The sequence below is a fragment of the Aulostomus chinensis genome, chromosome 18 (genome assembly GCF_037954235.1).
Source record: "Aulostomus chinensis isolate RoL2024-O1b breed Wild chromosome 18, RoL_Achi_v1.0, whole genome shotgun sequence".
In the NCBI taxonomy this organism is placed as follows: domain Eukaryota; kingdom Metazoa; phylum Chordata; class Actinopteri; order Syngnathiformes; family Aulostomidae; genus Aulostomus; species Aulostomus chinensis.
In genome coordinates, this window is record NC_141337.1 from 6613295 (window position 1) to 6627352 (window position 14058).

At 41.7% G+C, this 14058-nt stretch overlaps 1 protein-coding gene across 7 annotated transcripts in view; it reads left to right on the forward strand.

Moving 5' to 3' along the window:
* The window catches only part of axin1 (axin 1), a 33898-nt gene that overhangs the window by 12793 nt on the left and 7047 nt on the right, over positions 1-14058 (forward strand). For all 7 annotated transcript variants that reach the window (XM_086184865.1, XM_086184864.1, XM_086184863.1 and 4 more), the window contains 5 exons: positions 6426-6566; positions 8229-8325; positions 9829-9966; positions 13255-13793; positions 13889-14053. In XM_086184865.1, the coding sequence (XP_086040991.1) occupies positions 6426-6566; positions 8229-8325; positions 9829-9966; positions 13255-13793; positions 13889-14053 (1080 nt within the window). The remainder of the gene's footprint in view (positions 1-6425; positions 6567-8228; positions 8326-9828; positions 9967-13254; positions 13794-13888; positions 14054-14058) is intronic.

The window sequence follows — 14058 nt, forward strand, 5'->3', positions numbered from 1 at the left end:
CCCTGGACAAATGACCCTGCTGGAGACACAGTCATCCATCAGCTCTGATCGACAAAAAAATGTCAACACGAAACCTGGCTGACCACAGTCATTAGCGTCCTGCTTCTGCTGCAATGCTAAGACACGTCGTCTTCTCATACATCTTTCAGTCAGCATGGAGCAGCTTGGTGCAAAAGATATGAAATAGTAACTAGTGAAATACTGCCAGTGCAGATGCCTCACAAAACACAAAAACAGAAAAGCAATTTGTTTAATCGGAATTGACAAGGGTTTAAAGCCAAGTTGTCTTTCCCAGTGTACCAGACATTTCTGGTTTGGTAAAAGTACCAGTTTGAGACCATTAAATGAAGGCAAACGGTATCACCTGCTGTCATTTCAGCTGCTGGCGGTTTAAAAACAACAGCCATCGCAAATACATCTAATATACTTGTTTATTTGCAAGAACGAGTGAGATCTGGCTCATATTGTCATGCAGAAATGGAATATTAAGTAATACTGAATACATGTGAATAAGAAGTGTCTGCCTGTGATCGGATCGCTCAACACACGTTAAAGGCAGATGTGAAGTATTTGCCCTTCCGGTGGTGAGGAAGTGTCGGATGCTGCTTCTTCACTTGAAGCAGCCTTGTCTGTGTTTCTTGCGCGGGTGTGAGGGGAAACATAGGTTTTCCCATCGGACCGGGTGTTGGTGATGAAAGAGCTCAGCATTTGTTCAAGGAGAAGTTTTCCAAAGTCACTTACTGTTGAAATTGTAATGTTTACCTTCCTACTCTGTCCCTACTTGGTATTACATCTGCATTCAGGGGCAAAAAATACTGTCATGAACTGTGTTTTACTTTGTAGTCTTGTGCATCATTCGGCTGAAGCCATTATGGTATCTTATCCTTTTGTATCCTGGTAACTGTTCTTTCAGGTTTTAGGAAAACAACTACCTTAAAACAATTGATAGCGTCAACAAAACTCTGAACGACTTTCTCTGGTTCATCTTTGGTTGCTTCCTCCTGTGTGTCCGCAATTCCATCCCGCCTCACCTCGGAAGCTCGATTTACAAGACTGTGCGAGAATTTCTCTCTCACATTAGAAACTGTATGGCCAAATCTCTACACATTACCCCTGTCATACTATACATGCCGATGCATCACCTGACCCCACTCTCAAATATGTCTATAATGCCGCCTGTGTGTGTGTATGTGTTTTGATTTAAGCACATAACTAAATCAGTAAAAATGAAAGCATAAGAGTTCTACACCTGGATCTTAATGAGTACAAGTTATTTCAGGGAGTAACGGGGTTAATAACTTCCTGCTTCTATGCATCAATGGAGGTAAATGACAGGTTGGAAGTTTCCTACTGTGATCCAGTTGTTAGTTGAGGATTTAACAGCTGTATAAAAACTGTTAATGGAACAAAAAGTGTGGGAACGACATTTAACATTTAGATAACATTCATCACAGGAAGTTGAATATTTAATGGGCAGATAAAGGCTGATAACAAAGGAAGGCAGACGGGTAATTACTAAGTGTTGGTCTTTCCATCAGATAAACTACAAAAGCAATGAAGGCGAGGACACTTCTACCAACATCTGTGTGATCCATAAGACAATTCATTGCATGAAATCTTAAAATAATGTTCAATATAATATTTATTGCCGCCATCTAAGCCCATTTGTGTAACGGCAGCATTTAAAACAATTTCCTCTGCTTTGGAAAGCTTTTTGATTTCCAGCCTGGCAGGTCAGAGTTGATTCAGCCAGATGTTGTAATCTCTGCAGTGCAAAATCTGCTTATCTGATGCTGAGAAACATTTGCTTTTAGGCAGTTTTATGCCTGTAGATGTATTATCAGAGCTGTCTACTCTGACTAAAACTAAGTGTTCACTTCAACTGAATTTTGAGGGTTTATGCCGCTGCTCATCAGTTTCTTTCCTGTTCCTGCAATTTGTTACCTTGATTCTCAGAGATCCAGGTGTTCTTCATTTTAATGATGCTTAATTGAAGATTTTATTCTCGGAAATGTGACAAAAAAGTAGTTTCCTCAAAGTTTAAACTCCTCAGATGCTACAGGAGCCGTAACACCGTAAAGATACTTAATGGAAATGATACAAGGAAAATGAGCCGGTGCAATTCATTTGCCGAGGATTCACCTCTGCGCTTAGGTGTCAGAACACAAGCATTCATGATCACAAGTCCTTATTATATGTTTTAAGTCTGTTATGAGTGAGAGAGAGAAGAGAAAAGGAAAAGCTAGAGCCAGCAGTGCAGGAGAGGAAGCGGGACTAGAGGAGGAGAGATGAGGAGGAGGAGGAGGAAGAGGGGGAGGGAAGTGAGGAAGTGCAGAAGTTCATAGAAGGAGAGAGAATAAAAATGCATGATGAGGTGGGAAGTGGAAAATCGGTGAGAAGAGAGCAGAAGTGGAACGTCTAGATTTGGAGAGTGAGGAAGATGAAAGGCAGGAAGGAGTGAAAGTGTGGAAAGAATGAAGGAGAGAAAGAGGCGGGGAGATAACTTTGGGGGGGAAAGCAGGTGAAAAGGGAGACGAACAAGAGATGAAAGTTTCTGAGGAGAAAAAAGGAGAGCTGAGCTGCCAAGAGAAGATGGAAAAGTTTTTTTGTTATATAATTTCTCCCTTCAACTGAGATTTCCTGGTATTAATGAGAGATAAATGACCAGAACTAGACTGTTCTGTCAGACTGTGTTTTTTATCATGCTCAGCCATTCCTGAGCAAATCAAATAGAATGTCAGTTTCTGTTGGTCTCATTTTCCACTCGGAGTATTGAAGACCACAGTTACATTATTAAGGATATTTGATTTGCCATTAGCGCAGGATGGATGGATTTTAACATTCAGGCTGTTAAAAGTCTCCTCAGTGTAATAAAAATAGGCTTCAAGATGAATAATGCTGCTCGCAGGTGATGGGAATGACAATTAGTCATTGACAGTTGGGGAATATTGAACACAAACATGATCGGGGCAATTTTAATGAGTCTTAAAATTATATTCAGATTCTTCAGCATCGCTCAATATGAAATGGCTTGTAAAAGTACAAGTAGCTGTCGTAAATGAGGACGCGAGTCCCCGTTGGTTGATGTGCCCCTGCCTGTTGTGTACGTGGCTACCGATGACTTAGAGGTTCGAGGACTCTGTGTCCCTGTTGGTCACTCTAAGAACTCTGATAACTTCTTAAAAAAACACTAAGAAAAACCTGATGGTTTATACAAACTCCTAAAACCTGCAGGGTTTTCTGAAGAATGTTCAACTCCCGCTACCGCTCAGCCCCTGGAGCTGATCGAGGCACGTCGCTGAGTAAAAGGACTCGTCTTTGCCCTTCTGTTCATTCCATACGAACAATAAAGACAAAAATGACGTTAAAGTGTTGCCTCTCGTTTTAAATTGTGCCACTCTGGAAGTCATTTCCTCCTGTTTTTAGATTAGATTAGATTAGATTAGAGTTTCACGTCATTTAGCAGAGTACAGGTACAGAGCCAATGAAATGCAGTAAAACTGGTTTCAAAACTTTTTTCTTTTGAATATCTTTTGGAAATGTTAGATACATGTCTTCTATGTTACTCCTTTGCCTCTTAGCTCATCTTTGTCTTACTCTTTTATCTCCCTTGTTTTGTTCTGTTTTTTTGAAGCAATGTTGTAACTCTGTAGGTGATGTATTAAAAATATGAAATACGCATATTTAAAAAAAGAATATTACTGTTATTTTGAGACAGGACAGCTGCCTACGCTCCGGATTATTGACATGAAGCTTTTCAGGTTAATATCTGCAAGACACAAAATAAACCAAGTGATGATTTGCTCTGGGAAACAAACACAACAAGAAGCATATCCAAAGGCGAGCGCGGTAGATCAATATTTGTTTGAAATCTGCTGGAAAATATAAGAAAAGATTCCAGCAGTACACGCTGCTCCGTATTGTATATTATGACGATTATATTATATATATTGTACATTCAGTAACAGCTCAAAGTTTTGCTCAGTCAATTCAGATGTGGAGTTCAGACGCTTAATGGTGGTTTTAATCCAAGTTGTTGTCCTTCAGATCATTGAGGACCCCCACAGGCTGTATGTATTGGGCGAGAGGCGGGGGTCACCCAGTCCTTCGCAGGGCCATCAGGAGCAATTAGGGGCTCAGTATCTTGCTCAAGGATACTTGGACATGGTCACCGGGGGAAGTGAGGATCAAACCAGCGACCCTTCGGTTGCTAGGTGACCACTCTACCTCTACCGCCCCTGCTTTAGTTATTTATGTCCCACACAATGAAGGGATACTTTAAAAACAAAATACTGTTTTTAGTCTCTTTAATTAAGAGTTGGCATGAGACGGCGGGTGGCTGCAGAAGTTTATGTTCAAATTGTGATCACATGGAGGGCAACTGAGGACATGGTGGCAAGTTTCCCTCAAAACTACAAGCAATACATGACAAGCTGAAGCTCTGAGTTTAGCAATATAAACTCTCTATCATGTAGTTTTAATACTCAGATTAAAACAAAATAGTATGTGTCCAAGAAGAATGACTCGGCTCCGGTTTGTTTGAAATGAATCACTTCTATTAGTGTGTCTGGAACATCTTGTACTCTTGAGTCTCACTAACTGATGAGGTCATGAGCCGAAGAAACACACAATCCTTCTTTACTGAATTGAATCTCAATGCAGAAGCAGATTCCAGTCATACGTAGCGTCAGACCTTGTTCAACTTGGCAACACGAGCATTTAGCTTGCCAAGCCCTTGATTAGCTTTTGTTAAGCATTTCTCTCATCTGTAATGGTAGATATTTTTTTTCAGCTTAAGTAACTTTATAAAGAGCAACCTTTGTTTGAAAGCAAATGTAATTAGGCTCGGCTTCTCGAGTTTTTGGTTGTCTCGTGGGGTGTTATGATGCAGAAGTAAGGATAAACGAGAGGAAACAACTCAAAGTCACAAGAAAGTCCAGAGTTTTTTGACATTTAATTTTTTTTTTTTCTTCACATCAAAATAAAAATGAATATGACCTTGAATTCTGGGCAACTGTGAAAAATGTTTGCTCCGTGAAGCTTCTCAAGAGGTCTGCAGCTCCTATTTGTGTAGACTTTTCAGCAACCTGGCATATATTCTAATTATTCACAGTTGTTGAATGTACATGCTGATGAAAATTAGCTGGTCACAAAGGTTTTAGTTTGAACTTTTTTTCTAGTTTTTTTTTTTTTTTTCCTCGCTGCTTCTGCATTCTAAACAGGGAGAAAGTGTGAGATGAATGCTTGAGGGAGTTCTACTTTGCATAAAGAGATGACGCCTAACATCTATAATTCATGTGTATGAGGCCTTGTAAGAAATGTGATCAGCAATGTCAATGATTGGGAATGTAAATGGTGTCAAATAACTGAATTCTGGATGCGCGCCAATGGATGGATGGATGTGCGTCAGGAGAAGATGGGTAGTTACAGGACTCTGACATCACATCAGGTGTGTTCACGAAGGCTGGTCAACATGCTTTTATTTGGTCAATTCTAGTGAACTTACTGTGTAAAATATCGGCTTCATTTGTATCTGAGCACATTACGCCGCTGCTAAGAACAATAAATCAATAGGACTGAGCTGTTGATGACACTTGGCAACAAAGCCATAAGAAATAAGTTTTGATCACAGTTGCAAAACTTCCTCTGGCACCCACGTTAGATTACTTATTTTCACAAAATCTTAAATGTCTTGTATTAGCTTGACTTGCTTTATATTTTTATTCACCTGCACTAACAAGATAGTACGGTACCTTTGAAAAATGCTCACTTCCGGCCATATTGGATTATTGATTTTTACAGAATATTTAACATCTCATAGATGCATTGCTGCATTTTGTGCGCTGTGACATTTCGTTTCTGGCGAGCCGGGAGGGGTGCATGGATAATAGTGTGAGGCTGTCCACCGGGGCCAGTACCAGATGCTCAGTTTTGAATATGTTCTAGCTGGGTTCAGTTCTCTTACGCGACAGATTCTGGTATGTTGTGAAATATTTGTGGGCCGATAAGCATAAAGAGTAGAGGTACATGAATCTAGGATGTTGAAAGCATATTTTATTTTAACTGAATTTCTATTTGAATGTCCAAGTTAATGCGCCATGCTCCAATTAGTTAGAAATATACTGCCAGTTTGGAACGTGGATAGAGGAACACCTATGTTTCTGGTTTCGCAGTTATACTGTAGTTGCCATGGTTATTGAGTGTGTTGCATTGAATAAAATTCTTCTTATGCATCTTCATGTTTGTAGTCATGTAACCAGACTAGCAGAGATGGAAGATGGGTATAATTTCTCAAATGCAACACAGTGTATGAACAGAATTGAACACTTGCTCTTGAGAGACAGATTTTCCCAAGTGTCTTTATCACGCAATATAAATCCTTCACTTATTCCTCAGCATTTCTTCTATGTGTGTCATTTTTCTAGACATGCACCATGTCGAGAGCCCATCAACCCCTACTATGTCAACACTGGTTACGCCATGGCACCTGCGACCAGCGCCAACGATAGCGAGCAGCAGAGTATGTCCAGCGACCCAGACACACTTTCTCTAACCGACAGCAGCGTGTAAGTATTCAAGACCCCGCAGGGCTGCAGTTCTACAATCAAAGAAAAGATGACAGTAAAGGCCTGTGTCCACTATGTTCTTTTCTGATTTTGTAGCTTTTTACTTGTTTGCAATGGGAACGCTATGTTTTTACACTATTATGCCACAAACACCAGCAGGATGACCAGCCTCAGAACAGCGAGTCAGAACTGAGAATTGGCCAATTTTTTCTCTGTGAAAAGAGTTGAGAAATGTTCAATTTTGTGTGAAACGATCACATATGAGGGCTTCAAGACTCCCTCAGCTAAAATGAGGGACAGGCTCTTTTCATTTTGTTCCTCCTTTTTTCCTACATGAACCAATCAATGAAAAAAATAGTCCCGACCTCAACACCTCTGTTGTTGGCCATCACAACGGGGCGTTTGTATTCTTCAGTACTTTGCATTTTCCAACAAAAAGGGTGTTTAATCTCACCCATGCCTCAAATTTCTCTCAAAAACTAGCTTTGGCTGCTCAGTTTCAGGTTTCAGCTGCTGTGCAGTGCTGTACCTCTTGTCCAGGGGGGTTTACTGCAGCGCTATGACATGTATTGTTAACGCTATCTTAAAAGTCACAGATACAAGAATTCCAGTTTGTAATTTTGGGTGAACAAGTTATCATTGTTTTTTGTTTTAATCCTCATTGTTTAGTCTCGTTGAAGGGTTCTAATCTGTACATTTTGGGGGCAGATCTGAACCCTGCAGTTGAACAGACCAGCACAACTGTACCGAGACCCTTTTGTACAGGTGGTCTTGGTACTTTAGTCTCAGATTACAAACAAACTCTTGAGCAGTTTGTTGATGACAGGAACATGAGCTGACCTCCATCTGAACCAACCACGAAGCATACTCTGCAAGTGTGAGCTAAATTAGCCCTGCAGTGAGGTGCTCTCTACTGGGTGGGGATGAGAAAAATCAACAGTCCCGGGCAGCTAGCTGGAGAATTCATTGAGGTCCACCTTAGACTTCAGCAACAAAGCACGTTGTATCTTGTAGTTTTGGCAGATGAAACCTTAAGGGCTTTGGTTCTTTTCTTTGTTTATTCTCTTACCAATGAAAAATAAAGAGAATCAAGTTGAAAGCATAAACCTACAGATTCAGACCAGAGAAAACCAAACTATAGGTTTGAAAAATGCCCCCAGTCCACAAGCATTCATACAAAAGGTTGTTTTTGTTTGTTTTTTACTCACATCCAAGCAAGCTTTCCGACACATAGCTCAGTGAAAGAAGATTTGAAAAATATTTTCTAGCTGCAGATTTAGCACTGTAGTATTATAGCAACAGAACATCAAAGCATGCACAACTGGACAAAAATGTGTCAGAAGCAGATTGGATTAAAAGCTCTTATCAGCTAATTGGTCCAGAACATCCAGCACAGGAGAGCATGAAACTCAGCATGACCAAAACCACAAGGAATTACATGCAACTTTAATCTTCCAGACCACTTGTGCTACAGCGGGGACACAATAACCCTGTGAGAATACCTGTCCTGCTGCAGCAATTTATCAAGACTTAATAGATGTTCGTTTTAGGCAAAAAAAAAAAAAAAGGGGGGAAAAAAAGGAATGGCTTTCAACTTCAAAGCTGTCTGTGTTGTTTATTCATGAGGATGTTTATGAAAATGTTCTTTGTTGTTAATTCCAGAGATGGGATTCCACCCTACAGATACCACAAACAGCATCGCCGGGAGATGCACGAAAGTGCCAAAGCAAATGGGCGAGTGCCACTACCTCATATTCCAGTGAGTTATTCATGGGCTCTTTCCTTTCTCCTCTTACAGTTTCTGCCTCTACACCTCTCTCCTCTTAACTGTCTGTCTCTGCCTTATTTTTCTTCACTTCTTCCACTGGAGATGTGCATATTTAAGCTGTGCTGTGTCGCGGGATGTGTGATGGAGTATAAGAATAGCTGATGGTGAAAGGGAAGGCTGTCTAAATGCAGCTTGATGATTTCCTAAGCTGTGTGCGCTGAAACCTAGCAGACATGAATCCTAGCCCGTGACAGCCTGATGCCTCCCTCTGCTGCTGAAGCTGTCTCTTGGTAGGAAAACCCAGGCCCTAATTGGGCCTTGGAGGAAAGAGTAAAATTAAAACTCCACATGTAGCCTCCAATGCATGAATCGACTTTATCGTAACAGAGCACAAATCCCCAAAGAGCCATGTTTCCCTGCCCCAACAAATTAATTATGAATTCACTTTACTGGTGCTAAAAAATTGACAGAGGATGCAGATAACTTTCTAAATAGCACTTTATTTTCCAACAAGTTCCAAATCAGGAGGGAACATGTCGGGATTGACATCCTTGCAGTAACTCATGTTTGCTGGAGAGAAAGTACCGTAAATTCCGGACGATAGAGCGCACCGTTATATAAGCCGCAGATGCTTATTTTAGGGAAAAAAATCAACTTTGTACACGTATAAGCCGCACCGGTAAATAAGCCGCGGTGCACGGCGGAAACACCTCGGCCGCCCGTTCTCGCGTGTTGACCCAGTCTTCCAGAGTGTTTTCAAGTCCGGGCCATCTGCTATTATGACCTCTGAAAGCTTTTGTCGTCTTTTTGCATTGGGCCAGTTCGTCATGTTGCCGCCTCCAGCGTCTCACCATCGATTCGTTTATGCCAAACTTACGTGCTGCAGCTCTATTTCCATCTTTAACCACCAGATTGATTGCCTTTAACTTAAAAGCTGCATCATAAGCATTCCTTCTTCTGCTCTCCATCTTGAGGGTGAGTACAAATGACTGAAAATATCGTGTGATGCTCTTTTTCCACTGCACCGCGGCATGGACTGGACGCTCCAAGTACAGTACTTAGAGAAATTACCATAACATTTGGCTAGGAATTTCCCTAAGTACGGTACTTGGAGCTACCATCAGGAACAATAGGGAATTACTGCCCGCTCCCGCTGCCCGCCACACCCCAGGGTGAAGGTAAAATCCTCGTATAAGCCGCGGGGCATGAAGCGTCGAAAAAAAGTCGCGGCTTATAGTCCAGAATTTACGGTAGATGTCCCAAATGTCCACATGAAGAAGCACATTTGAGGCAGCTCCCCGTGTAGGCTTAAAGCAACAGGATTTGGCCTCACACTGCACCCCTACTCCAAATGTTTAGCATCAAATAAAAGGTTGAATCCTCTCCTCTGTCCTTGAAAACAAAGACACAGTAAGACATTTTCTGGCTCTGATGTAAACAATGCAGCACCTACGGAAGGTCACCAAGATCCTGGCTTTTTTTTTTCCCCACCAGCGCACAAATAGGATTCCGAAGGACATCCACGTGGAGCCGGAAAGGTTTGCTGCAGACCTGATCCGAAGACTAGAGGGCGTGCTGAGAGACAGAGAGGCTGAAGAGAAACTAGAGGAGCGACTAAAGAGAGTACGACTGGTATGTCCTTATTCTCCTAATCAGCACCCACTGTCTGAAGCACAATCGGGTCCTGTGTTTTGTATTACATTTTATTTTTGCACATGTACGCAATTCTTTCAGGAATTTTTGCAGTGCTTCACAATGAAAAGCATTGTATATTGCCCAGATCACTAATAATGTAATAGAGGGAGGTGCAGGAAAGGAGAAGCCATTTTATACTCACTGCTTTTACTCTGTATGGTGTGAAAGGTTTAATTCAGGACATTATTATGAATTTGTCTGGGAACATAACCAACGTGGCATCTTTAAAATCAGCTTATGTTGTTGCAGTGAAGATTTTACTTTCAATATCCTCAAACACCTCCAAATCTTTTTTCCCCCCACTTTGATAACTTATTAAATGTAATAAGAGAATAAATAGCTCAAAAAGTCCATGAATTGTTTTATGTAGAAAAGTGCTGAATATGTCAGTCCCTCATAAGAGGGTCCTACAAAGCTCAGGTCCGAGCCAGCAAATGAGACGTTTGCCTGCCTGTTGGGCTTAAAGTTTCCAAACACAAAGGAGACTTAAATCTGCCTGGTCTTAATGGAATTAATGAGGCCAGCCCTTTAAGTGGAGAATAAAGAAAGTATCATGAATCACTTGGACAGATCCATCCTTGGCCTGTCAGCGATCTGGCGTTCTCCATGAATCCGATGCAGCACCTGCACATTCGGCCACTTGTAAGCTGGGAACAATGCCGCCTGTTTGATGTCACTTGAACAGTGATGAAATGGTGGTTACTGCTACCACAAATGAAATCTCCCTCAGTACACAGAGCCAAGTATTAAGTCTCAAGGCAGGCAATTGATGTGTTTGGTCCCTGTAGGTAGAGAAGCTGCTAGCACACAGCTAGAGGTTTCTTTTCTTAAACCTGGAGGCAAGCATGAAATGACTTCTTTAAGTGATTTTTAACCAGCGTTGAAAGATGTTTAAAAAAAAAAAAAGAGTCTGGATATCATGCAGGTAGAACATTTGCAAAATATCATATCGTCAATATTTAAATAGAAAGCACTCAGTGGACGCATACCTCCAGCAAGGGGGTTACGTGGATACAGAATATGAACAGAGTATTGTAAAAAAAAATCCCTAAATTTTCTTCCCGTTCATCAAATGTAGGTCTTCAGGATCGCCAGTACCATCTCCAGGAGAGCAATACTCATCCCCCTGATTAAAATACATTCCAACAAATTTTGACAAAATATTCTCACATTTTCTGAGATATTGAGCCTGACAAGAGGGCTTCTCATCACAGAATCAAGATAATTTTCTGGAGGCTGAATCATTTTTCTTAGAACCGTTTCACATTGAATCAGGGAATTCCATCCTCAGAGAAGTACTGCCATATTAGCTAGCTGTTCAGCACCCAGGGTCTGTAATTTGCTCCAGATTGCTCCTTGTGGCCTCACCTGTTTTTCCAACACATTTCATCGAAATCACTCCATTAATTTTTGAAAGATCCCGATTACAGATACACAACTTTTTGACAGAGCTAGAAACATCCCATGTTGTTCAAAATGGACATATTTTTACTGCAAGGTCAATCAAATGATTTGATGAGGATAGGTGGTACTTGCTTCAGTCACAAAACCTGCTAAAAATGAAACCATTTGCTGTGAACAGGAGAATTGCGTATACAGCAGCCGCAGCAACAGTCATCAGTTCATTTTGTTGTAAAAAAAATATATATATACATGTATATATTTATATATAACAGACCATGGGGCTGTTGTGTGCACCATTACTCCTTGTCAGACAAAGCATAGATTTGCCTAAATAAACTGGTCTGTAACCAGTAGATCCTCATCAACATTTTAAGTGAACAGGCCTCTCTTAAGTGCCTGCTATAATTTGATTTTTGTTTTCAAAAGGAAAAGGGTTGAAATGTGTGCTGAAATAAAGATATCATGATTCTGTCAACAACTACCAGTGGGCTTTGCTTACACAGATCCAGAGACACAAAACACATCCATTATTAAAAGTATTCCACCAATAGCTGCGCACAGTAGTTTGTTACAGTATTATGAATATTAAAAAACAAACAAAGCCGTGAACACAGTAAAATTTAGGTAGATGTCCTTTTATACTTCATTGATATGTAGTTGTAGCAAATGGAGAATGAGCTGTAGGCTGAAGGAAAGTTATTCAGGTTTGGCACGCATAAAAGTACAGGTTCATTTCATTATATTGACTTTAAAAGCTTTGGTTGGCTGAGAAATAAAAGTAAGATCCCTATTGTTGTCTTTCCATTATATCTCTTTGTTCTCCCTCCTCCCCTCTCTGAGTACCAAAGTGTGTCTAATTTTATACCCACGACAGACAAACACTGCATGGTGCTCCAGCTGCAATAAAAATACACTCGTCTTATTCTTAAAGCAGATACTGTTGAATGGCTGTGGGTTTGAAGCCCAATGACAGTGTGTGTCTCGGTCACCGGAGTAGCGCCTCCTCTGGTTGGTCAGAGTGCTTGCTCGGGGGGGCTACAGGTGCGTGCCAAACCTGGCTACATCCCCCAGGTGAAACTCAGAAACTCAGATTCAGATGAAAACATACGGCCAGCAACTCCATGGATGGAGAAAGGGTGTGGTAGTCTGGGGTGCTACCCAGTGTGAAAGTGGGGGTGGAGCGTAGTCAGTGGATTGGCAACGTTCAATTAGTGAGAAATGAATGAGGGTGGAAAAAAAGGCGCAATAGAAAGTGTATATGAGGAAAAAAAAAAACAATTTGAATTTCGAAATTTCTGCAAGTTGTGAGGTCCTTGTTCCAAAAACTACCATGGCTCGACTTTGTTTCCTCCATTCGGTAAGGAGTCACTGCTTCAATTTTATCACATCCTGCTCTCCCTATAGTGCCTTGTTATCAAAATGCCTCCAGCATCCCACAGCTCCCTCTGGAACTGCTTCTGTCAGAGCATGACTTTGGCTGTCACTCCGAGTAGAGGCTCTAGTGGTTACACTTTTCGACACAAGAAACAACAGAAATGCTCTGTGCATGAATAGATCCCAAAATGTTACGGTACTGATGTGTTCCCAGTTTGTCCTCTGCAGTGAGACTGAGAATGTATATTAACATATGGTGTAAATCTGCCATCTACAGGTTGTAATGAGAGCGGCACACAGTAGCAGTTTTGACACCGTTCAAGGAAACAAGCAGTTAATGCTCATTGCTATCTTAGTCATCATTGCCATTGGATATATCATGGATAGTTATTCTGTCTTCACTTCTTTCCTGTAAGTTGTAATTTTGGGTGTATTTTTCCACCACAGGAAGAGGATGGGGATGAAGTCGACGTGTCCACAGCCACATCATTGTCAGGTCACAGGTTCCCCCCTGGTGCTTATCTGCAGAATTACACCTATGCTGACATCACCTACAGTGGTCCTTTCCTTCGAGACGCTCATGAGGAGAACCCTGAGAGCATCCTGGATGACCACGTCCAGCGAGTCATGAAGACTCCAGGCTGCCAGTCACCCGGGACAGGCCGCCACTCTCCCAAGTCCCGCTCACCAGACGGTTTTCCAGGGGGCAAAGGGGCAGGACTTGGAATGGCACTGCCCTGGGGTCAGAGCAAACATCCATCAAGGCATGGCATCAAGGGAGAGGCAAGCCACCTGTACCACCACAAACACATGCACCATATCCACCATGCAGTTGCGGGGAAGCCTAAAGAGCAATTGGAGCCAGAGACAACCATTCGTGTGCACGGCAGCTTTCCCTGGGCCACTGAGATGAGTCATTATGGATCGAAGTCTCGCACATATGCAGATGGCATGGGAACCATTAGCATGGAGCACACAAGTTATGGGTACATACCACATTTTGGCAAAAAGTTGTTTTCTCGTCAGTTTTCCCAAAATGCAATTCATCTTTTCTACTTCATTGCTTTCTCCCACTGCACAGTGGTAAAGGTGCTACACAGTGTAAAAGAGCACTCAAGAAGGGTGAAGAATTGCGGCCATATGAGATGCCAGTGCCTGCAGAGGAGACCGAGAAGAATCATAAGATCCTTTTGTGGTTAATGGAAGGACAGAAAGAAATGGTTCGACATAAGAGGAGCCCCTACGGGTCAG